The sequence below is a fragment of the Suncus etruscus genome, chromosome 6 (genome assembly GCF_024139225.1).
Source record: "Suncus etruscus isolate mSunEtr1 chromosome 6, mSunEtr1.pri.cur, whole genome shotgun sequence".
NCBI classification, from domain to species: domain Eukaryota; kingdom Metazoa; phylum Chordata; class Mammalia; order Eulipotyphla; family Soricidae; genus Suncus; species Suncus etruscus.
This window is the reverse complement of record NC_064853.1, coordinates 1851284-1876949: the sequence shown is the minus strand read 5'-3', so window position 1 is coordinate 1876949 and position 25666 is coordinate 1851284. Positions and strand designations below refer to the sequence as shown.

Here is a 25666-nt window from a genome sequence, read left to right as displayed (position 1 = left end):
CAGAACTCTGAAGCCTCAGGCCCTGGATGACGGGCCTCGTGGTGCCCGGAAGAGGCAGATCAGAACATCCTCGCCGCCACTGCTGCCATGCCACGAATTCCCTGTCCCTGCCCATGGTCCCTTGCAGCACTGTGCTGGCTCTGTCTTTGCCCCCACCTGTCCCAGAGATCACTGCCTAGCCCCACTGCACAGCCCCAGGGTCTCAGCTCTGCAGTGATCCCGACTAGCTCTGAGCACCCCCTACGGGCCCTTCTGCCACCCCTGGACACCACGAGGGGCATGAAGAAAGGTAGAGGCTGCCAGGGAGCTGGGAGCAGCTCGGTGAGCAAAGTCGGCAAGCACCTGGGCCAGATTATTGTGCCCGTCAGCACAGCCCTGGTGCCTCTATCAGCCCCCAACATCTGCAGCACACACACACAGACACACACACAGACACGCACACAGACAGACAGACACACAGAGACACACACACACACAGACACACAGACACACACACACCCCAGGTGGGCAGGTGTCTCGAGTCCGCTCAGCTCAGCCATTAACTCCGGGGCTTATCTGCCGGATCTCCTGGCCAGCCGGGCGGGCGGGCGGCTTCGACTTCCTCAGGTTCCCGGCCAGCCCGACCCGAGCCGACGGGCCGGGTGATCATTAACCCGCTCCCCGCAGCCGCGGAAGGCGCTGGGCTCCCGCACACGCCGCCCCACGGGGCCGGGCCGCAGGTCCGGGCTGGCGCGCAGACAATGCGCGTCTGTGTGAGTGATTTCGCGCCGCGGCCAGTCCATCTGGTTTCTGGGCCCGCTGCCCTGACCCTGGCCGGGCCGCGCTCTCGCCGCGCGGGCTCAAACGCCGCCTTTCTCCGCGCTGACACGCCGCAGATTGAGCCGTCAGCCGCTCCCGCGGCAGCAAATTAGCCATTTTTCTTGGGCTAATTGGAAATAAAAACGTTTGCGGAGGGAGCAGCTTGTCAGCGTGTGGCGTCCGGGTTCCGGGGAGCCGGGACCCCCCACCCACCTCCCGGCACTGCCCACCCAGGGGTGCTCCTCTTTGCTCCCCATGCTTTAGGACCCCCGTGCCACACCTTTTGCAGGGTGGAGTCTGGCAGGCCCCTGTTGCCCCTGCAGAAAACCAGGAGGAAAAGTGAACCAGACGGGTTTCTAGGGGTGAACCTGGGAGGGAGGGCCCTGGGCCAGGGTTGGACAGATGGGGACAGAGGGTCCTGTCTGGAGCCCGCTGGCCTGCACCCCTACAAGAGAATCCCTACTTCTGCTCTTCTGGCCACAGCCCCCGAGTGTCCCTCTGACGGGAACGAAGACGCGTGTGGTACAGGATGCCGGATACTGGCCCTGGGCCCCCTCCCTGCGTCCCCCCCCCCCAAGGCCCGGGGCCGGCCACCACTGATGGTGGGCCTCGGTGGCGCGGGGTTCCAGGATGGGCCAGGCCAGCGCACAAAGGGTTATCGCATCCGCGGCTGATAGGGCATTTGACAGCCATGCCCAATAATTCTTTCTGCTGGGTTTTTCTTGATGTCTTTATGTGAATATGAAGCCGGAATGAAAGGCTTTGGGGAACCCCCACGAGAGAGGGAAAGTGGGAAGCAGGAGGAAGAAAGCGCGGACTGCGCGCTCCCCGCAGGGCGGGCCGGCCACTCCCAGCGGGCGCAACTTGGCCGCCGCGACCCTTTGTCACGAGGGGCATCTCCATTCCGCGGCCGCCACAATAGGGGTTTTGTGGAGGGGGCCGGGCTGGGGACCATCTCGGGCCCCCGGGGCTGCAGATGTGGGGAGCGAATGATTTATGGCCATGGGTCCTCCCTGGCACTTGGCGATGGGCCGGGAGGAGGTGGGGGGCTCAGGGGAGCTGGAGCCAGCATCAGGCCTCACCCCGATGCTGCCAGGCCGAGAACTTGGGGTACCTGGCTGGGTGGTTGGTTGCACATGAACAGAATCCAGGCCGTGACCATGGGGAGTGATGATGAGGCACCCCGAATCCAAGCTCCTGACCGATTGCACTGCACCCTGGCAGCCCCCAGACCTCCAGGAGACCAGCAGCTCCCGAGAGGGAGCTCCTCCCCGCCCGGCCCTGCTCTGGGGTTTCTAGACCAGGCAAGGGGGCAGCACCCAGGCCCTGTGTTAGCCCCTCAGGCAGGCGAGCCATCAGCATCCACCCTTACGGGGTCCCGTCGTAACGGATGAGTGGTGGTGGGGGGACCCCTGGCCTGGCACCATAGTGCCCAGCAGACCCATGGGAAAGAGCGGCAGATCTGAGTGTCCAACGCCCAGAGTGTGGAGCCTGGCTGACGAGAAGGCTCCGCTCAGCCTCACCCCTGTGACACCCTTCCCTCTGCTGACATCCAGTGGCATGGACACGGACACTTGAGGGCAGCCCCTCTGCCTGCCCGGCCACCGTCACGCCTCGGCATTTCCCGTGACACCTGCCCTCCCTGCTTGTCACTGTCTCACGGTCCAGATACATGCATGATGCCCACCCCGCAAAGTCCCCCTCTGAGCCAGGGTTCCGTCCAGCCACTCCCCCATGCGCCCCCTCCCCAAGTCCTGTGCTGCTCTCCGTGGAGGGTCGGGAGATGGATGGGTGGGTGGGGAGGCCTATGTGGTGCGGGTCCCAGCCCCGAGGCTCTGCCGGGCAGGACGTGAGAACCACTTGGCACTTTTTGTTCCCTGACGCTGTTTGGACACGGCCCGTCCGGCGTCCCGAGGGCAATGCCACCTCAGCACAAATGTGCCCCCGGCGTGGTGCTGGGCCGCGGGGCGGGAGCGGAGTTCCCAGGGAAAGAGCGGCCTTTGTGTGGGCCGGGGCCGTCCGGATTACAGCGAAGATTAATCCCAAACAAGAGACGAGCCCGCAGACAAAGGGCATCATAGACTGCGGCTCAAAGCCTGTTTCATAAATGTATGAATAATTTAAATCTGGCTGCGGAGCGGCCGTCCGAGGGCTGGAGGGGAAATGCCTCCTCTCTCCCGCCTCGATTCTTTTCATTTTTTCTCTCTTTTATGTGCTGTTTGGGCTGTTTTGCTGCCATCGGAGCAACCCGGACAATGGGAAGGATGAGGCGGCCCCGAAGAAAGCCAGCCTTGTTGGACGGTCGCGTTTGACAGTGATTAATGAGGGCGCGGACACGGGCAGAATATTGGTGAGAGCCAGGCCCGCGCCCGAGGGCACCGAGGAGCCAGTCCTGGCAGGGCCAAGGCCGCGGCCGTCCCGGGCCAGTGGGAAAGGTCCAGGTCCTGTGGAGCCAGCATGACTAGAGCCCCTTGGCTCGGTGCCCGGGGTCGCTTCCTCGAGGGTCCGCGGGACCGGCCTGGGCTGCCCATCATGTCCCCCGGGCCAAGGGGCTCAGGCTCACACAGCACACAGACCCCCATGGCTCAGGGCTGCGTCCGCTCTAGGACCCTCGGGCCCCACCGAGGTTTCAGCATCCCGGGGTCCAGCGGGCAGTGGGTCAAAGAGAGGCCCCGGCCTCAAGACGGCAGTAGACGTTGCACCCGGACCCTCTGCCCTGGGTCACCTGCTCCAGAGACCACACATCGGGGACTGGGGGTCGAGGGGAGGGCCCAAGGCTCAGAAGGACACTTGGCCACAGCCTCCATTGGCCAAGGGGAGATGGCGCCAATGTTCCTCAGCACTAGTGCTCCAGAGTGGCACCAGGGGGCACAGAAGGGACTTGCTGCCCATGGAAGGAGGAGTCCCACTTTTGGGCCTCTCAGGCCTGTGAGCACCGCCCCCATCAGTGGGCTCATCTGGCATTTCAGTAGGAGGGAGAGGGGTGCTGGCTGGGACGGGACCACCTGAGTCTGGGGGTTTCAAGCTGTTCCATGGAGACGGAGAGAAGGCCAGGCAATGGGAGAAACAGCCACTGGCAGGGCCTGCAGGAGGGGTGCAGGAGGGGTGTAGGAGGTCCAGAAGGGTGCAGGCTGCACAGCCCCACAAAAAGTCCAGTGGCAGGGCCTTTGTCCTGGTCTGCACTGACACCCACGTTCTGGCAGCACCCAGAAGCTCAGAGCTGCTTGTGCGGGGTCCCCCAGCTTGGAAGGGGCTCCCTTGCCATGAGGTTTGCGGGCCCTCTGTGCCCCCAGCTCTGTGCTCGAATCTGGTCTACGTGAGGGGACATGGTTGGGTGTTGCTGGCACCTGCAGGGTCTCCTCTGGGCAAATAAGGGGCCTCCGATGTGGGGGTTGAGGGGCCCCGAGCCTGCGACCCTGGGCTATTCTCAGCTGACTCAGCACAGGTGTACAGTTTTGGGAGTCTGAGGCCCATGGTGGTCAGGGATCAGCCACGAGGGGGGCACGGGGTGGCAGAGGCAGAGCTGGGCCCATGCCTGACATGCCCTTGACACGGGGGTCCGAGGGAGGCTGGCTGAGGCCCCAGCATCTTAAGGCAAGGCCAGCTCAGGATTCCACAAGGTCCCCCCTCAGGCCACCCTGGCCCCACCATGGTCCACTGCTGGCCCCAAGTGATGCTGGGGGAGTCAGTGTCGCTGAAAAGGCTGGGAGGGGACCCCAGGCCTCAGCCTTGGGGAGAGCGAGAAGCTTAACTAGCATGGCTGGGGTCGAGGGGGGGGCGCGAAGCTTCCTCCAGGGGCCCTCTGGGCATTGTGCAAACTGGCCCCTTTCCCAGCCCCAAGCCCAGCTGAATGAGCCCGCAGGGCTGTCCACACCCGCTGCCCGCGTGCTGAATGGGAGCAAATTAGCGGCCCTGAGAGGCGGCGGCTGTCACTGGAGGGGACATCCGAGGCGGCAGCTTAATCCGCCCAAGAACGCGCAGGTCTGAGCAGCACAGGAAGCAAGTCATTGTCTTGGGACACGCTCCCTCCCCGCGCACGTGTGCACCCGCCCATGACACATGTGCAGTCACATGTACTTGGTGCACCTGCACCACACGCGCACATATGTGCATACGCACATCATTCACATGCTTTCATTGCGCATGCCCACACAGGTAAACCTTTGTCACACGTGCACACATGTTCAAAACACATATTTTCAAACAACTTGTGCACCTGCATCACACATGTATAACTTCAGTATTCAACGCACACACATGTACATGGTGCTTGCACACATACCCACATATGTCTGTATCACACGCACAATTCACACACATGTACGTCACATCACATGCAACTGGTGTAGACCTGCATTCGACACACACTTGTATCCCTTTGTCACACGCATAACCACAACAGCACACGCAACTATATTACATTCGCTCATATGTACCACGACACCACACATGCACACGCGTACACCTGTATTGCAAACCTGCCCCACATATGCACCTGCATCACACACAGGCACACACCAAACTCAGCACCTGCACACACCCACACAAATGTCCGCACATCCTGGGTGTCACTCAAGATTCGCAAACACACAAGGCACCCACAACATACACGACCACACACATGCCCATACATGTCCACGTATGTCCCCTCCCACCTACCCCTACCCTGTACATTCACTGTTGTCAAGAACCCGGGATCCAGGACCACGAGCCCACACTTCAGGCAGAACACAGAGATGGGACTGGGGCAGACCCAGCAAGAAGCCCCCACAGTCAGCCGGGGACAAGGCCAGCACTCGGCTGCATCCCTGGACTCCAGCACGACCTCCACAGTCACGGGGAGGTGGAACTCTGCCTTGTCTGTGGTGGGGTGTGGGGGCCCCCCGGAAGCTAATGAGGGGGCTGGGCTGAGGGTCCCGTCCATGCACAGAGGTGCAGGCCGAGTCCATGCAGTGACTGGGGACCCGTGTCCCTGGGGAATCAGGACTCTCACGGTGTCAGGGTGCTTGGTACCGATACTGGCTTCAAAGTCCCGTCCCCTGGAACATTCAGCTCTTTGGAGCCCCTCCCCCAGCTGAGGCCCCGCACACTGGTGAATCTGGACAGGTAGGCATTCAGGGTTTCCCTGAGCAGTCTTGGGGGGCTCTTCATCTTGGGGAGCAGCTGTTATGCAGGCCCCACTTCCTCTCCCCTACAGGCCTGTCGGTGATCCTGTGGCGACAGTGTTCAGGACTGGGCCATGGCGGATGGCGGATGGGGTCCCCAGAGCCACAACTTCATCCCCAAGAATTCTGACCTGACCCCAGTTCCCTGCACTCTCCTAGGCCCAGCAGGGACAACCTCCCAGGGGCCTTCCTGCCCCCTCCAGCACCCCAGCTGTGGCACGTATGTGGTTCCCACACGAACCAACAGGGGCCACGTGGACAGACATGGCCCTGCCTGTGAGGGCCTGAGGCTCTGACAACTGGGGCTGGGGCGGGGCTGACACAGGTCAGGTTGACAGGTCTGCTCCCTGAAACCATTTGAGCCTTTGGTTCTGAGCAGGGTCCCTTGAAGGGCTCAGACACCCTGACTGGCCCCCAGTCCTGCAACCACCTCTCCAGGGTTGTCCGAGGGCTGCCTCCAGTTAGCAAATGTCGGCTCTTCTGGACTTTCCAGCAGCCCCATCTCAACCCTCAACCCCTTTCTTCCGGGAACAGCTCCCGGCCCCCTGGGGAGCGGCCCGCAGCCACTGACACATCCTCTGGGCTCAGCTCCCAGAAGAAGCAGTCAGAGGCGGCCTGCCTGGGCTCATGCCACGATCCCCCATCTCACAGCCCCACAGTCCCTAGTCTTCCCACGGTACCCCCAGCCCACTGTCCCCTGTCCAAGGTCCCCTGTCTCATGACCCCCCATCTCACATTCCCACAGTCCCCAGTCTCACATTGCCCCATCCCATGGTCCCCCATCCCCCAGTCCAAGGTCCCTCCATCCAAGGTCCCCCATCACAGTCCCCAGTCCCATGATCCCCTGGACCCCCATCCAAGTTCTCCCATTTCAAATTCTCACAGCCCACAGTCCCATGGTCCCTTATTCCACAGTTCCCCCATTTCCCAGCCCAAAGTCCCCCCATCCAATGTTCCCCCTTCTCATGGTCTCCCATCTCTCCGAGAGTCAAGGTCTCCCCATTCCACAGTCCCCCCACCTCCCATACAATTTCTCCAGTCCCACAGGCCCCCTGTCCAAGGTCCCCCTGTTTCACAGTCCCTTGTCCCACGGTCCCCTCACCCACATTCAAGGCCCCCCAATCCAAGGTCCCCCCATCCCATGATCTCGCACCTTGTTCCAAGTCCCCAGGTTTCTGCTAGTGGCCCATTTCCAGAAGTTTCCTCAAACCCGCCCTGAGATAGCAGCCAGGGCCACGGGGTCCTTGGGTCCTGCTCCTCTGTGACCCAATACGCATGTGACCAAAGAGCAGCCTAGTCTCCTCACGGGAAACCCCAACAGGAACCAGCCTGGGGATAAGCCAGGTGGCTTCTCTCCACATGGCTGCCTGAGGACCTCACATGCTACGAAGCAACATCAAGGCTTGCCTGGTTTCTGAAGCCGCCTTCCGAGCCAGGTTCATGCATGCACATGCGAACATGCAACATACGCGCACACATATGAACAGGGGCAACCGCCTGCCTATGTGCACAGCAGAGACACATGCTCAGTGCAACCTCCACACGTGACCTGCTGTGTCCAGACTCAGTCTCCCTCAGGAACACACAGAACACACGGGAGTTTGCCAAGCAATGTGGGTCAGCGCCTGAGCCCCAGGCTGTGAGACCCATGGGGAAATCAAGGCACGGGGCTCCTGCAGTGTGGCCCTCACTGCCTGCCATGGCCCCTCCGGGCAGATTCCCAGTGGCAGGTGAGAGGGCCTGAGGCTGGGGCTGCCTGGGGCCTGTTTCATGCCTGGGCCACCCCTGGGATCAAGGACCTTGTGGGTGTGGGCGAAGACCCCAGAGCCAAGAGACCCTGCCAGCAAGATGCCCCGTGATTTCTGCACTGAGTGAGCACAAGGAGCAAGGTCAGCCGAAGTTCTCAGGGCTTTGTCTGTGTCGAATCTTAGACACCCATCCCTGCCCTCCCAGCAGGAGCCCTGGACCATAGTCCCGCCCGCACCCCCACTCCCTTGCACCCACACCCCTGCAGCCCCTCACACCTTCAACCCCTCACCCCCATACTCCGGCAACCCCCTCACCCCTCACTCCTACAACCCCTCACCCTGTACCCCTGTATCCCTGCAACCCCTCACTCCCCACCCCTGCATCCCTGTAAACCCCTCAACCCTGTACCCCTGTAATCCCTCATCCCTGTACTCCCACACCCCTGTAACCTATACCCCTACCACCCCCTTCACCCTTGCACCCCTGCCTTTCCACACCCCCGCACCCCACACCCCATACTCCCTGCACCCCTCTCCATCTCCGTGGGGGACAGGATATGCAACCGATGTCCTCAGCTGGGTCGAGCTGGGCACACCGGGGTTGGGCTCTTTCCCCAGAGCCCGCAGGCCCTGCCGGGATCCTGGTCATAGATGTGACTCTGGGGGTCCCACAGGGCAGCCTCACCCTGGACACTTCACTCACAGCCGCGAGCCCTGGCCAGAGGGAAGGGAACCCAAGACACCACTCTGTCCTGTCTGGCTGGTTTGGAGATGGGTGGAAACTCATTCACATTTTGGCTTTGGGGTCACATTCAGAAGTGTCTGGGACCACTCCTGATCAAGCTGGGGGGCCTTGTGGGGCCTCAGGGATGGAGTCATGAGCTGTGTGCCAGGCTTGCCCTCCTCAGGCCACTGGCTCCATTCCAGCTGCACTGGCAGCTGTGCAGGGTACCTGGCTATGGCCCCTGCACCCATTTGGGTTCCTTCATTTTAAGAAGGCCTGGAGCAAGTGAGAAGGATGGGAAACGGGTTGGAAGCAGGTCTGAAGAGGGTCAGATGCCTGCATTGTGCCCAGGAAGGCCGAGACCAGCGCGGACTGCGGGAACAGGCCTCGGTGTTTATAAAGGTCCCTGGGACAGTGTGCAACTGTGTCTGGAGAACGGTGTATCCAGCCGCCTGCACAGATGCTCTTCAGACCCAGCCAGGCACCCAAGTCCTGATAAGCCGCCTGCCTCTGGGGCAGTTTGAACCTGCCTGGATCCCAGGAGCCCACGAGGGCAGGAAGCGAGTGCTCAGGTGGGCCAGCCGGGGCCTCTCCCGCTCCCATTGCTCCCGTTGCAGTGTGGGCATGCAACCCGCCTGGCACCGTGAGAACATTCCGAGCGCCAGGGCTGGGTCAGTCTCTGCCTGCGGTGGCTGGTGGGACCTTTTAAGGCTGAGCAGAGCGGGGACTCTTTATCCCCGGAGAATTGCCTGGCCATCCCCTGCCCCTTGGGCCTTCTCCCTGGGAAGTGCCGGAACATGGCCTCCAACAGTGCCCGGTGGGGGTCGAGGGGCCTTTTCTCCAGGTGGGGTCGGGAGTGTTGAGACCCACCACTCTGGTAGCCACAGGCTGAGGCCAGCATGCCCCTAGTCCCCATCGGCCAGGGCTACCTGAGTGAGCCCAGCCCTGATGTAACGCGGTGTGAGCAGAGGAAGATGTGGCCTGGAGCCCTGAGTTGCCTTCTGCTCCCCGGGGCTCGGGGTCCCCCTTCCACCTTGGGGTACAGAGATCCCACATGGTCTCCTGCTCCTGAGGACATCACACCTGCCCCTCCAGCCTCAGATCTCAGCTCGTTCACACCTCTCCTGCTTCTGGGGGCACCTGGACCCCACACTCCAGTCCCCTCCCCTGAGGCCACAGCTGCACTGGGGACCTAGGCCCAATCCGGGGTCCCCATAGGTAGGGTTCACACTTGACACATGGTGACGGCCAGTGTGAGCTTGGGAGAACAGACAACCAGGGTAGGATTCCAAGCCCCAAACCTGGGGCCAATGAGAGCATCGTCAGGGAAGCAGGAAGACTGAGGGAGGTCCCCCCAGAGTCACACAGCTGAAAAACTGGGAGATGAGCCCTAATCCCAGGCAAGCAGGGATACCTGTGTGAAGGCTGAGGCTGTGCCAGCAGGACAATGGGGGCAGCGTTGCCTTGCAGTGCCCCTCTGAGAGGGCAGAGGGTCTGCAGGAAGCCTCGGGGGAAGCTGACATCCCCACTGAGGGTCCTGTGTTAGAAGACATTCCCCAGCTGGTTCACAGGGTCCAGGAGAGCAGGAGCGTACAAATGTGTGTCCCCTGCGTGCCCGTGATGCATATGTCCACAAAACATGCATGGAAATGTGTGCATGTGACACGTGTATCTATGGGACATATGTGGTGTGTCTGAGCCACGAGTGGTGTGTGAGCACGTGATCTGTATTTTAGGACACATGTGAGGCATGTCCACCGCTGGTGTGAGGTACATGTCCCGTGTTAGCATTGGTACACACGTGCTTGTGTTGTGAGAAACACATCCTATGTGCTAACACTATGCATGTGTGTGTGGTGTGGGTTTCTTGTGCAGCACGGGACCCATGTCATGTGTGCCTGAGGCGTGTGTCTGCATGTGGGGACATGCCACGGTTTGATGCATACGGGTTAAGAAGTTGGCATTCAGGGACTCTCTCAAATATGTGAAGAAAACATTTATTTCCTTTTTCGCTGAGACCCGGACGGTCTATTTAAAGGAAGCCCGCGGGGCCGCGTTATTGCCCCTTAAGGAAGCGGCGGAGCAGCCGAGGTATTCTTAGTCACCCACTTTTTTCCACATTCCTCCTGTGCCCAGCGCGGGCTGGCCCGAGACAGTGCCGGCTCCGAGGCATTCCGGGCTAAAAGCAGTGGGACTGACGTCATGGCGGCGGCAGGCTCTGGGGGAGCCGAGGGGGTCCCTGCTGCAGGCCGTGGGCCGGGGGGCTGGGCCACCGGTGCCTACTCACCCCTGCACTCTCCTGGCTGTGTCCTGAGGCTCCTTCCCTGTGTGTGACCATGGACTCAGGGAGGGGCCCTCACAGGGGTCCAAGAGCAGCTGCCCGGGTCTGGGCACCCTCTGGGGTGGGGCATGGACGCCACAGGAAAAGAAGCCCCAGTTCTAGGCCCCCAGGCCATGGAAGGGACAGCGGCTCAGAGGCAACTTGCAGGGGAGGGCACAGCTGAGATCTGCATCTGCCAGTGTAGCCCAGCCCGGCCCCAGGAGGCCCGCATGTGTCCGTGAGCATGGATCTGTTGGCATGACTGAATGTGCTCATGCGTGTCTACACGTGATCCTGTGTATGTGTCTGTGCAATGGCACTGTTCATTTGTGCGTGCATGTGTACATGCACAGGTGGTTGTGTGTACAAACATGATCCCACATGTGTTATTGCTCGTGTGGTTTCATGTGTGCTCATGTGCATCCATGGTTGCATGTGCTCACATTTGTATCCTTGATTACATGTGCCTGTGATTACATGTACATACCTGCGATGGCATGCTTTCATGTGTGTAGGGTTGTGTCCATGTTTACATAGATGTTCACATGCACCTGTGAGTACATGTTTTTCTGTTTACCTGTTCTGCTACATATGTGTCCGTGTATGGCAGATACACACAATAGCCATCTGGGATGCCCCACTGAGACGTACCATGGGTGGAGTTTCAGGAAAACATCCTGCCCCTAAGTCCCACCAAACCTGGGCTGGGCTGCAGGCCTGGGGTTCCCTCCCTCGTTGCAGGACTGGACTGGGGGTCTCTGTCCCTGCTCGCACCCTTGTGAACTCAGGAAATGTGGGTCAGGCCAGTGTGGCACCCAGAGGCCTGATCCTTCTCATGGCCCGGCCAACGTCTCTCTGTGGACTGACTTGAATTTGGGTGCCCCAGCCAGCCCATGCTATCACCCATGTGGCCAGTTCTGGAGACAGTGGGGCCCACACACCAATCACCCCTATCTGGACACCGGGTTTAGGAACTCCTGCAAGGAGCCAATGAAACCCTGACGTGACCCCCTGAGGGGCACTCCGGGGACTTCTGCCCCCACCAGCCCCATCAGCAGAATAAATGCTCTTGAGACCATCACGATTTCGACAAATGCTTGGAACTATATTCCACGACACCCTGGAACCACCTCCTGGGGTTCAGGGCACTGCAGACTGGGATCCCCCCCATGATGTGTACCCGTGCCGCAAAGGGGTTAGGACAGAAAGTTCTAGAAGCGCTAGGCAGTGTGGAAGGTGAGGGGGCCTGCAGGGAGCAGCCAGGGTATTGGACCTGGGTTCTGGGCAGGAAGGTCCAGCCTGATGGGCTGAAAACTGAAGGGCTGAGGAGTTCTTGTCATAGAGCGAACTGTCCCCAGCAGGGGGGCTGTCACAGGGGACTAACCTGCGTCCACACAGAGAGCAGAGCCACGACCACACATGACTGGACACGCATTCACACAGCAAAGAGAACCACATCCCCAAAGTGGGGAGACCAGGGATAGACAAGGAGGGGAGACCCAAGATGGACTAGACAGAGGGACCCGCCATCCCCAAGGCGGGGGGACCTAGGATCAACATGGCGAGTCCACACAGTGCGAAGAAGGCGAGATTGAGCCCCCTGTGGTGTCAGCCCTCAGCCCCCTCCCAGCTCAGGCAAAGACGCTGAGAACTTGGGTCACCTACAGGACCCCCACCTTGAGGCCAGCTCACTGCCCAAACACCCTGGCAGGGCCCAGCACTCAGTGAAGGGCAGGCGGACTGGAGACCACCTGGAGGCCCCTCCATGGCAGCTGATCAGTGCGGACAGACTCCCTACAACGTCTCCTAACTTTACACCACAAGGGCCCCCCAGCACAGGGAGGGGTCCAGTTACCCACAGGGCCACACTGGGACCCTGATCTGAGCCCTGGACTGTGTAGGCACCACCATGACCCACACACAGGGCAGCGCCGACATGCTTCTCGGCAGGAAACAACACCATGAAGCGGCGGTGCCCGCAATCTGGAACATTCTCTCTCCATTTCCGAGTCCCCTGGCATTCACACCTGTCCTCTCAGGGTTTTCACGCCTGCCCTATCAGGGCACTCACACCTGATCCTTAGTGTGTTCACACTTGTCCCTTCAAAGTGTCCCTCAGGACAATCTCTCAGGGACACCTGTGCCCCTGGAAGACATATTTCCACTATGTGCCCCAACTGGACCAGCAGGGCACAAGGTGACAGGACACCCTGGGCGAGACCAAAGACACCCACGGGTGATGCTCACCTCCCATCCGAAGTCTGTGTCCTTGAGCGCAGCCCTTGGTGCTGCCACCACGTACGGCCCCAGCCGGTCCCCCACGTCCATCCTCTTCTTGGCCCAGACGCCCAGGCCGGCGCCCGGGACCGAGGACTCACGCAGCTCGAAGTCGGGTGGGATGGGGATGTCCTCGGGGATGTAGACGGGGGCAGCATATGGGGACCCCTCCTTGGGGGTGAAAGGAGACGGTGGGCCCACGGGGACCGGAGACATGGCCCCGTCCTCTGCCTCGTCCTCTGCGCTCTCGCCGGCCAGCAGGTCCCCGTCGGGCTCATACATGTCACTCACGAGGTCACCGTCACCTGGAGGAGACACGGCAGGTCAGAGCCCCGAGAAGCACAGGGACCAACGGGTGCCCCACCCAGTCCATGGTGAGGTCCATCAGAAGTCTGGGGATACTGTGGCAGGGACTGCGGGGCCTGAGGCCTGCCTCCTGGGGACAGAAGGGACAGGAATGTAGCCCGGGGCTCAAGGTTCCGAGACCACCTTGTCCCGGTGGAGGAGTCATGGGCAGATCAGGCTACACGTTGTGGACATGGGTCCTAGAGCAAAGACATTCGTGGGGGACATGAGGGGTAGATTCTCAGCAGAAAACATTTGGAACCAGGCACCCCGAGAACTGAGTCGTACAGCACCAGGAGGCTGGGCCAGGTTGTCCCCACAGCTCATGCATGCTCAGGACGGGGGACAGGGCCCTGATCTGTATTTGCAGGAGTGTCAGAGGCTGCTGGAGCCGTGAATTCCAGGGGCATCAGACCTAAATCAGGGGAGACTGGCAAGGCCCTAGCCTCCAGGTACTGCAATGCCGTAAGGAGTCAAAACTGCAGTAAGGACCTGAAACTCCCGTCTGAGAGTGCTCCCCACCCTGAAACCCCATCTGAGAGTGCTCTTCATCCTAAATTCCCCATATGAGTGTGCCCCTCTGGCAGTGCTCTCCACTTTGAGACCCCATCTGACAGTACTCCCTGCCCCGTGTCCCCTGTGAACACACAGCACCCATGAGAACAGCCACTGCCCTCTCCTCCATCTGCAGTCTAGCTAACCCCCCCAAATCCACTCTCTAAACCACCCTGGGTCGGTGCTGCCATGAGTGAGAGACAATGTCCGCTTAGCCCTGAGGCTCGGTGCAGCAGAGGCCTGACCCTCCCACTGCCCATCTCAGCAGGCACAACTGTGGGGTGTCAGGGATGCTGCGAAGGAGCTTGCGTCTTGGGGGCACCTGTGACAATCTGGGGAAGGATGGGGGTATCTGTGGAACCCTAGAATTGGGCCCTGCACACCCACCTCAGCTGTCTGGCGCTGCCCGAGGGGTGTCTTGCCACCCAGGAGGGGAAGAAGCCAAAGGGGTCTGTGGGGCCTGAGGGGTCTAAAGGGGCTGTCTAGGGCACAGACACAGGGGCTAATGTCTATTTGCTACACCCAGCGGCCCCAAGCTTGGTCCCTCAGATTTGGGGAGCATGTGTCCCTGGGACAGTGTGGGGCCCCTCCCACAGGCCTGGTCTCCCTGATAGAAGCGTGATGGGCAAATAGACCCCCAGAACATGAGCTGAGTGCCCAGACTGTCTGGAGTCCCACCCATATGCCTGACTCCTGAGGGGACCCCTTCAACGTGGAAGGGCAGGGCTGAGATGTCTTCAGGCTGGTCCTGTAGGCAGCAGGGCAGATTTGGTGTCATCGGGCTGGACTCTGGACACTGAATGTCTAGACAGCCACATGGGAACCACACACAGCTCAGGGCTCCCTTCATGCCCAAGTGCCTCCTGCAACTAAGGAGGGTCAGATCTCTTTGCCAGACACAGGGAGCCTGGGCTGTGTTCCTGGGGGCATGAGAGGATGGCAGGGGGGTGTGATGGACAGTAGTTTGGCAGATGGACAAATAATGGAAAGATGGTTTCTAGTAGTGAGTAGACTGGGGTTAGTGGGTAGATGGACGGGGGTGGGGGTGGACAAGGGGTGAGTGGGTTAGATGGGTGGATGGGCAGATGGATAGATGGGAGGATGGATAGAAGGGTGGTGGGTATGTGGGTGGATGAATGGTGGAAGGGTGGATGGATGAGTGGTGGATGTTGGGTGAATGGGTGGGTGGGTGGGTGAATAGATGGATAGATGGATAGATGGGTGAATGGATTAATGAGTGGTGAATGGATGGATGGCTATGTGGGTGGATGGATGGGTGAGTGAGTGGATGAATGGGTGGGTGGATGGGTGGATAGGTGAGTGGGGTGGATGGATGGGTGGGTGGATGGGTGGATAGGTGAGTGGGGTGGATGGATGGGTGGGTGGATGGGTGGATAGGTGAGTGGGGTGGATGGATGGATGGGTGAATAGATGCATGATGGATGGATGGGTATGTGGGTGGATGGATGGGTGAGTGTGTGGATGGTCAGGTGGGTGGGCAGACGAGTGGGTGGGTGAATAAATGTTTGGATAGGTGAGTGAGTGAATGGATGGATGGGTATGTGGGTGGATAGATGGGTGGGTGGGTGGATGGTGGGTGGGTGGATGGTGGGTGTGTGGATGGTCGGGTGGGTGGGTAAATGAGTGGGCAGATGGATAAATGGTTGGATGGGCGAGTGAGTGAATGGATGGATTGGTGAATGGGTGGATGGGTGGCTGGCTGGGTTGATGGGTGGGTGGTTAGATTGGTGGATGGATGGGTGGATGGGTGGATCAAATGGATAGATGGATAGGTGATTGAATTAGATGATGTGTGGGTAGCTGTATAGGTAGATGGTGGGTAGATGAGTGGTAGGTGAGTGGATGTGTGGGTGGAAGGACAAATGGAAGGATGGTAAAAGGTGGGTGGTGGACAAATGTGTGGGTACCTAGAAACAAGGGCTCCCTTGAAAGTAGTTTCTGGGGACAGTGGGAGGCAGAAACTCCTCTGTCTCCCAGTTTTCTTCTCCTGAGTACAAAATCCCATTAACACCCCCAACTCCTCCCCACTCTCCATTCTATTCTCACTGATTAATCTGGGTGGCTCCAGCCCTGGGTCCGTCACTGAAGGGTTTCGAGTTTTCTGTAGCCCTTTCAGGACCTCACATCAGAGCCATGCCTGCAGGCCCCAGCCAGTGTGAGGTGGCCTCCCTCATGCCCCAGGTGTACCCACAGTCTGTCTCCTATAACAAGTGTGCAGAGGCTGGACTGGGGGGCACTGTCAGGAAGTCCCCCATGAAAAGTGACCTATGCTCCCCAAACTCAGGGTTTCGTGGGGTGTCCCCGAGCCAAGCCTGGTCGCTGCCTGGAAGCCCCGGGAAAGGGGAGTTTGCAGACCAGACCGGGCTGAGTCCTGCGTCCGTGACCTCATTCACACTGGTTCCTGGAGCCAGGTAGGGGACCAACCAGGTGCAGGCACACAGAGATGGGGGCCAGTCCCTAGTAATAAGTCAGGCAGTCTGCTCCCCAACCCCTTCTGTCCCAGCTGATGCACATGCATGTCTCAAAGGAGGACCCCAAAGCCGAGGGCCAAGGGGGCCTTTCCAGGGATGAATCCCAGTTGCAGCTCCCCTAAGCTCATACAGCAGGTAGGGTCCAGTCCCAGGCTGCCTATTAGAAGCCAGGCCCGGGCTCTCCTGTGGGAGAGGCCACCAAGCAGCCACAGAGGTTGCCCCCCACCCCTTGTCCCCGCCCGCCCGGACCCCCACCCCAGAGAGGGCCCGTGCAGCTGAGCTGCCCCACGCGGAGTCGAGTTATTCCAACATGCTATTTCCCCGGATGCTCCTGGGACCAGCTCAATGGCTCGGCCGCACCGCATGGCCCCGGGCGGCGGGAGCGGGCGTCCAGGCCACTGTAATTTTTATCAGGGCTTGTTCCCGGTAAAAAGCCTCTTTGTTTCCGCGCTGAGACGCCTCTCCTCCTCGCCTCTCCTCCCGCCCGCCCCGTATCCCACTTCCAGCCCCGGGGCGGCTACTGGCTCCACGACTCCAAGTGCGGCTTCCCCACCTCGGACTCTAGCGGGATGCAGCCCAGCACCCCCAGGTATCGGGGTTTGGCCCCCAGCCCCGGTTCTGCGGGCTGCTGGCCGGGAGCCTCGCAGGCACCAGTTGCTCAAACTGTTGGAATATTCATGATCAACAGCTCAGCCCGACACCCCCAGGTGTGAACCCACCCCTCATCACTAGAACTTTCCATCCACACAGGGAGAATGTGTCCTCGAAACCCTGCAGGGTCCCCCCAGTTGGGGTTTGTCACAACAGGTCCAGCCCTGGCCCGGGTCCTCATGGCAGAATCTCTTGGGAGTGGCACAGGCAGGCACCCCTTGGGTGAACCCAGCTCGGGGGCCGGGTGGTGATCAGCCCACCTGAGGTGCTGTGGACTGGGGTACTCGGTGCTTTCTGCCCCCAAAACTGTGTGAAGCTGGCTGAGACTCTGAGAGAGCCCCCTGAGAATGCAACCTGTGGGACCCAGTTTCAGAACTCGATCATGGCCCCCTTCTGGGGGGGAGGAGATGGTGGTTAAATATGGTGGTCCCAGAAAGCCCAGAGTTGGGGCTCTGCTCTCTGGGGCCAGCTGTGGAATGTGGGGGAGCCTGGTCCTGCTGGTTTGGGGCAGCTCTGGGGGTGCCCTGGGCTGCCATCTCCCACCAGGCCTGAGCCCCCTCCCAAGTTGGCTAGGCTTGCTGCCAACTTGGTACATGGAGATGGGGGATCCTGGGGGAGCAAAGGGCCCCAACTCAAACTCTGAAGTGCTTTGTGGGGTGTTAGGGTGAACCCCAACAGCCCCACCCGCAAACAGCCCAGCCAGAGGTGCAGAGGGCTGGGAGGGGGGTATCTTGGAGCCTGCAGAAGCCTCATGGGCTGGGCTGGAGCAGAGAGGGGGTTGGCCAGGCTCTGGGCTCTGCGGAGAAGGAAGGGTTAATGGGCCCACCCCATGGCGTGGGCTATTTATAGCTCTATTTATCTGCTGCTGCTGCTGCCCAGCCAGGAGAGTCTCCTTCATGGCCCCCCGAAAATGTGCCCAAAAGAAAGGCGATGTATGGGACCCCCCCCCCGGCCCAACTCCCCTGGGCCCTGGGCAGCAGGTGGGACCCCTCACTGGACACCCCGGGCAGCCCCAGCGCCCGGGCCCCCCACCCCTGCCCTAATGAAGCCGTTTATAGTTTTAACCATCGAATAAACTCGAGGCCCCTTGGCAGCTGCGCTTAGGCCGGTGGCGAGAGGGGGAAATGGAGAGAGAGAAAAAAAATTCATTAATTTTTATTAACAGGCAGAACCATTTGTTCCCTGTGACAATATTTGACTTGTCGAAATGATTTTCACCCCTGCCAGGACGTGGGCACCCCCACATACATCACCCGATTACTCGGAGCGCGCGGGGCGCACTCATTAGGCGCTGAATTAACGGCGGCCCCGGCGCTATTAATCACCCTGACACCGGCGCTCACTGCTGACCCGAGCGTGGCCGGGCCCAGGCTCCCCCGTGTCCCCGCATCCGGCTGGGCAGCTCCGGTGGGTAGTGGGGCCTGGTCACGGCCTGGGGCTCCCCCGGCTGCCCAAGTGCAGGCAGGATCCCAGGAGGCTGTTTGCAGCAAGTCCATTTCACAGGCGGGAAACTGAGGCACGGCGAGGCGGATACCTGGCTGGGCACCGCAGGCCTGACCTGGCACCCGGCTTCCTTCCGAGCTGGCGTAGTGGTTCTGGAGTTACTCGCACACCAGGCTCTGGGGGGGGGGGTGCATGGGGTGGGGGGGGATAATTGGCCTGAGGCCAGAGGCAGAGCCCTGTGAGGCTAGAAGGTATCTGCCCACACCCCAGGTCATCCCAGGGCACCCCAAGGCTTCCTGCCCTGCAGCACCTTTTGGCCCAACTGCCGGGACATGGGTCACCCCAGCAGAGACGAAAAGGGGGGTCCTCGCTGTCCTCTCTGGGCCCCACACCAGGTGACTATTGGTGACAAGTTCCCTGTCCCACACCCCAGCAGGACCCAACCCCCCACTTTCAGCCGCCAATTTCTTGCATGGCCAGTCGGGGTTGATGCCCCAGAACACAAACCCCCAAGCTGGTTTTCCTAGGGACACACTCTTCTGGGACCTGCCTTCTGGGACTCCTGCTGGTAGTAGTAGCTATGGAGTGTGGACCAATGCCCCCTTCGGCTCCTGCTAGCAGTAATGAGCTGAGTGGGTGCAGAAGAACCCCGAGGAGGGAGGGAAAGATGGGGTACAAGGAGGAATGGGAAGGGGAGGATGGGATACAGGAAAGGTGGGGGTATGGGGCAGAAAGGATGGGGGACGAAGGGGATGGGCAGGCTGGTGGATCGTGCCCAGTCTCGGTTGTTGTTGGGATGATCCCCACATGCCCAATACCCTGGACCATGTCAGGACACCCTCTGCCCCTCCTCCTGTGATATCTGGGGCCACTGTCCCAGCCACTCTGCAGTTCTGCCCTCACGAGGGCGCTGGCATGGCCACATGACAGGGAGTGGGGGGGACGGGACCTGCATTCCCTGAGTCACAGCCCACTCCTGTGAGCAGCTCCAGGGCAGCCGAGTGGCGGCTGGTCCTGGTTCCTGCCCAGCAGGGTCTGTTCTGCCTCGAGGCTCGAGGCGTGAAGGCGGCTGGAAACCCACATTTCCTGGCCGCTAATGAGTTTCAGTGACGGAGGCCAGGAAGGTGCAGGAAGGACGAGTGAGGGGCTCCCCCATTCTGGCCCCTTGTGCCCGCGGCCGTCCGGCACCCACTCAGCTGTTGCACGTGCCTCAGGGATGGGGCAGGGTGCCCATCTGGGAGCCCCTCACTGACCCGAGGCTGCCCAGCCAGCAGGTGCCCTGAGTGAGTGCCAGGAGGTGAAGGAGGCGGAGTTGAAGGCGGGGTACACGGCCTGAGCCCCTCCCATGGCCTCATAACACTGACCTGGGGGCTCCAGAGGGCAGCAGATGGGGGATTCCAGGGGGAGGCCTGTTCCCCAGAGCACCCAACCAAGGCTATCCTGGGATGCCTGTGAACTCACATCTCATGTGGTTGCACTACACCCCTGCATCCAAGCTGTACCCCAGAACCCCTATACTCCAAACTGTACCCTACACACACCTGCACCCTACACCCCTGCAACCCTACATCCAGCACCCCTGTACTCTGAACGCCTGCACCATGTACCTAGCCTATATCCCACACCTCAGACCCCTGCATCACAAACCCTGTACCACTGCATCCCTGCACCCTGAACCTCAAACCTCTACACCCCACCCCTGCATTCCTCAGGCACAGGCACTGGGGTCTGCACAAAGGCTCAGCACAGGCAGGGGCAGGTTCCCAGTGGGGGGTCCTCACTCTGTGGCCCCAGGCTCTGTTCAGGACCCCCCAGCTCAGCCTGGCTCCTGGTCCTCAGTCATGGCTCAGACCTTTGGCCACTTCAAGCCTGACCCTGGACTCTGCAATGTTTCCTACACGGGGACCCTAGACATGCTTCCTCTGCTAAACTGTGTTCTCCTGAGCTGTCTAACCCAGGACCTCCCAGGAGACGGGGGTTTCGGGGGCCGTCTCTGCCTGGGATCATACCCTGAGACATTCTTGTGAAAAGGGGAGGCCCTCACCTGGCTCACTGTGGCACTAGGCCCCCAGAAAAGATCCCAAGTCCCTGAGGAATGGACCCCGAAGAAGGACTCCAAGTCCCTAGGATGGACCCTGGGTCTCCAGGACAGTCACGGAGTCTCAGGACAGTTCCCAGAAGACAGACCCCAGTTCTGTGAGTGGCACCAGGCTGGCCCTGGCATGAGGTACAGCGTCCCCACATCCCTCCATCCTCCGGCCTTCATGCAAACAGTCCGTGTGGGGCCTTGTGCTTGGAGGGGGTGAGAGGCTTCTGGGGAGCGCGGAGACTGGGCAGCCCCAGAAGACAAAAGCGGGGTGTCCGCACCTGGAGCTGGGAGAGGGCACCCAGCCCCGCCCACGACAGGAGCCCAGAGGTCACCTCTCCCTGCACTACCCAGAGGCACCTCCAGGGGCGCTGCAGGGTCCCCAGAGGCCTCCCAAGCCCCACCCTGTGGCCTGGCCTCCTGCAAGGTCCTAGAAGTGGCCACACTCTGACCCTTGACCACTGCTTCCTAGGTTCCCCCCCCAAGGCCATCCAGGGAACTCCAAGCAACTCTCCGGGGCCACAATGTGGGGAGCACCTGCCCCAGCTGTCACCCCAAAGTCCTGTGGGGTCTGCCCGCAGCTGTTCCGTTGTCCTGGGCAGTGGGGCAGGGGTGAGGCCAGCGGGCAGCAGGGTGGGGGTGGGCCAGGCAGCAGGCAGAGGCCACAGTGAGGGGGGGAGGCTAGTGTGCTAAGGTGGTAGCAGCGGAGTGAAGGCACCAGCCCGTGGGTGCCCCTTCATCACTGCATCAGGAACGGGCAGCCGGCTTTTGGGGAGGGCTACCCCGTATGCAGCCTGCCTTTCCTTGGGGATCCTGCTCTTTCCCAGGAGCCAGCACAGACCGCACCATGGTGGATGCAGTGCCCGGCCAGCCAGGGCAGGAAGGCTGCAGGTGCCACGCTTGGGGCCCTTCATGGGGCCTGGCCGAGCGGTCGTGGGCCTCGGCAGCGGTTGGCCGGCCTGGGCCCTGCACGAAGCTGCCCGCAGCCCAGGCAGCCGGGGGTGGGGGCCCAGCGCGGCCGCGGGCAGGCGGGGGACACTTAATTGTGGGGCCCGGTTGGCACGGAGCCTTGTCCACGGGCAGCCGGCCTGATAATGAGACAGTTTCTATGGAAATGAGCCCATAACTATTCATTTTCCCCCCGTCCCCCACCCATCCACAAAGAGGTTTTCCAAAATGACCCCCGCTCGCCTACCCCCGACACCTCCTCGCGCCCGCAGCCCGGCCGCTAATCAGCGCGAGGAGAAAAGGAGAGAGGAAACGGAGCCTTTGACAAGCTGTGGGAACCGGGCGGGCGGCCTCGGGCTGCGAGCAGCCGTCAAAGCCCTGCACCGCCGCCAAGTCCTCACCGCGCCCGAGGCCCGGCCTGCCTGCTCCCAGGAGCTCGGCCTGGCCCGAGACACCCCGAGACCATCCTCCTCGCGGGCACAGCCGGAGCCCGGGAAGAGATAAGGGCAGGGCTGGGGGTCCTCGCTTGGCCCCACATTCTGCCCTGCGGGGCTCAGGAGAGGCCCATTGATGGGGGAGGCCTTGGGAGCACCTCAGGATCACGCTCAGGAACTGGGCAGCATCGGATCAGGGGAGCCAGGCGGCAATTCTGGCAGGGGGCACAGAAGTCACTCCTGGAGCTGCGGGGCTGGGAGCTGCCCAGGCCTGGTATGGCCCAGACGTGTCTCCTGGAGCCCCCGCTACCCAGCCCCCAGCTCCAGGTCCTTGTCCCAGGGGAGGGGGCACAGCAGGGCCCCAGGGCACACAGGGAGGGGTACTCTGTGCCTCACACCCGAGGCTCAGCCAGGCTCTGCGCCCTTGAATCTGGCAAGTTCTCCAGCTCATTCTTCAGGTCCCTGACAGGGGGGCCCCATCTTCCTAAACTGCAGGACCCCAGGGAGGGATGCACTCCCCGTTCCTCCCCGGGTAGCCTCTCTGGCGTGGAAAGTCTGTAACATGCTCACAGATGTCACTCACACAACCCTGCACATGCAGCTCACACATACTCCCACAGGACAAGCCCGTGTATACACGCACACACATATGCACCTTCACAAGCTCATACAAGCATGCTCACACATGTACATTCACGCACATGCGAAGCTCATAGTACAACTCACAATCATATGCACATGTGCCCAAGCCTCATGTATGCAGACACACTCGTAGGAATGCAAGCCCACTCATGGATGCACACTCACACACATGCTCGCAGAACATGCAAGAACATACGGGTGAGCACATATCCAGCACACACTCGTGCAACCAGGCATGGTGATATCTCCGGGCACTGTGTGACTGAGTCTTAGGAGCAGAAGCACTGCCTAAAGGCGCCAGTTTCCTGCCAGAGCCTGTGCCCTGGGGGAGGAGCTGTGGAGGATCAGGTCCTGGGAACATAGGGAGAAGGGGGGTCAGCCCCCCCACTCTTCAGGCTGCTCCTGAGCCCCTTCATGCTGCCTCACAGGAACAGGCCTGACTTACCACAGCACCGGCTACTTGGGCCCCACAGTCCAGGATCCTGCCCTGTGACCCCAACCCCGGCACATTGTGTCTTTCCCTGTGGCCCCTGTGACCCTTCCCTGGCATATCCCTCATCCCGGCACATGTGTCCTCTCCTGTGACTCCTGTGACCTCCGACACCAGCACGGATCCCCACACTTGTGTGGGGTCAAGCAGGGCTGCTGAACCCCAATCACACCAGGACGCACCCACAGCGGACGCACAGCCAGGGCTGACACTCCCAGGAATCACCCCCAGCAGGCTGCACACTGGGGTTATGGGGCACAGCACTCGCTGGCTGAGTCTTGGAGGCACTTGGGGCCACAGAGACAGCGCAGAGCCTCCCATTTCTGCCCCTGACACTCGACCAGGACTGGGGTGCTTCCTGCAGCTGCGTACGCCCCACCCCAGGGTACTGTTGCTCCCAGCCAGAAAGACCCAGACACGCCCACACCCAGGAGATGCACCCTGCCCCAGCGCAAACCTACCCAGAGCCCCCACACCCCCTGCCCTTCCACAGACCCGCCACAACCACGCCAGAGCACCCCAGGCTCTCCCTTCCGAGAAAGTGCCCCAAAGGGGATGGGGAGGGGCAGGGACCCCCACTCTACGGCCCAGGGGGTGGCGTGGGGAGGCGCGGAGATGGATGGGCGCACGCACACATCACTCAGCAGCCCTGTCTCTGCTCCCCAGGAGCGGTGATGGATTTGCCGACGGCCCCGGATTATGACCCAATGTTTTCTCTCTTCATTATTTATCCCTCCTCTGGGCTCCTCGATTAGAAGCTGGGTGACACCCGCATGAATAAGAGGCAGAGACAGTCCCACCGCTGTAAATCTCCCTGCGTCATGAAGTCCAGGGGTGCAGGTGCCCAGGGCCGCGCTGTCCTTCAGCCCTGCACCCACCACTGAGCTTTGTACCCCCGGCCAGATGCTAGGACAGATGCCTGAGCCTGGACCATAGACCACCTGGTCCACTGTGCTGTCCCCTCCACAACCTGGTGGTCAGGAATGCGGATCTCTGGGGCATGGAGAGGTGACTGGGCCAGCTCTGGGTGACCGCAGCTTGGGCTTGGGCCTGCAGCATCTCCCCTGAGGCCTAAGGGGTCCAGGGGCTCACCAGAGAACACTGAACTGGCAAATGGTCCTGGGACCCACTGGGACCTGGGGGAACAGCAGGGTTCAGAGCAGACCAATGGCATCCCATAGGGTGAACCCACATGGGGACCTTACATGATGACCCCACAGGGTGACTTCCCTACTTTGACCCCGCAATAGTGACCCTCCCTGGGTGACCCCATGTGACCCACACACAGTGACTGACCCACCACACACAGTGACCCTACAAGGTTATCCCAGAGTGACCCCACATTACTCCACATGGTAAACCCCATATTATAACCCCACAAGGTGACCCCACGGGATAATCCCCCAATGTGGCCCCTGGGCCAAGTCTCTGACCTGCCAACAGAGGCCCCAAACCTCGGGGCGCAGGGTGCAGGCACAGTGGGGCCCAAGCAGACCTGGGCGTCCCTCTTGGCCATACCTCGGGGTGCAGAGGGCCGAGCCACTGAGACCAGACTCGAGGCCTCCCCTGCCCGCCCAACCCACTCGGAATCCGGGCGTCCCCTGCATGCAGGCCCGGCTGAGCTCAGCTGCTGCTGACGGCGCGGCTGTTAATCAGCGAGAATTAAAGGGCACTTGAAACCCCACTTAAAGCCCAAACACGAAAGGCCTCTCGGGCCGCATCAGGGTCGGGAGGGAATCCCAGCGGCACATGCAGCTCCGCGCACAGGCGTGTACTTCACAGCACACGTGTGGCACACACACAGGCATGGATGCGGACCCCCACTCCACTTCGAGCCTTGTTTCTTCCTGACCTCCAGCACGGTTCCACCCTCTGCAGTCCTCAATCGAGTCTGTGAGGGAGCATGGGGCTGCATTTCCTGGGCATCTCAGATGAGCTGGTTGTAGCCTCCACAGAACAGGCAGGGAGGACCCAGGAGAAGGGGCTGGCATGAAGGAGGGGAACCCTGGCACAGCCTGGCCTGAGATGGGGTCTCCCAAGTCTGTACCTGCCTGGGCCAGGCTCCTGCCATACACCTGGGACTGGACAGTGGACAGTGCTGGGCTCTCAGCCTCTGGACCTGGAAGGTGCCTGAGACACACTTGGTCCCAGGGAAGCGCCTTCAGCAGAACAGACCAGCACCCCCTCGAGGGCTGTCAAGACAAGGGTTCCCCCACGCTCCATAACACCAGATAAGGTGATAGACAGGCCTGTTCATAGGGATAATAGACCCAAGCACAGATGCTAACTGGAAGGCTTAGGAATAATGTGGATAGATGGATGGATGGATGAATGGATGGACGGACGGATGGACGGACAAACGGACGGACAGACGGGTGGTTGGGTGAATGGGTGGATGGGTTGATGGGTAGACAGAAGAATGATAGATGGATGGGTGGATGAAGGGATGGATGGATAAATGGGTGAATGGATAAATGGATGGGTAGATGGATGGATAGGTGAATAATGGATGAATAAATGCAGGATGGGTGAATGTATAGGTGGATGA

The 25666-nt window shown here is 60.9% G+C and overlaps 2 protein-coding genes across 2 annotated transcripts in view; one reads left to right on the top strand and one right to left on the bottom strand.

The window, feature by feature from the left end:
- LOC126010953 (histone-lysine N-methyltransferase PRDM16-like) overlaps nucleotides 1-25666 on the bottom strand; it is a 79415-nt gene that overhangs the window by 11811 nt on the left and 41938 nt on the right. The window contains exon 2 of the mRNA XM_049774561.1: nucleotides 13003-13337. Within this exon, the coding sequence (XP_049630518.1) occupies nucleotides 13003-13337 (335 nt within the window). The remainder of the gene's footprint in view (nucleotides 1-13002; nucleotides 13338-25666) is intronic.
- The window catches only part of MMEL1 (membrane metalloendopeptidase like 1), a 188468-nt gene continuing 181600 nt past the window's right edge, over nucleotides 18799-25666 (top strand). The window contains exon 1 of the mRNA XM_049775308.1: nucleotides 18799-18808. The gene's annotated coding sequence lies outside the window, so the exon portion shown is untranslated. The remainder of the gene's footprint in view (nucleotides 18809-25666) is intronic.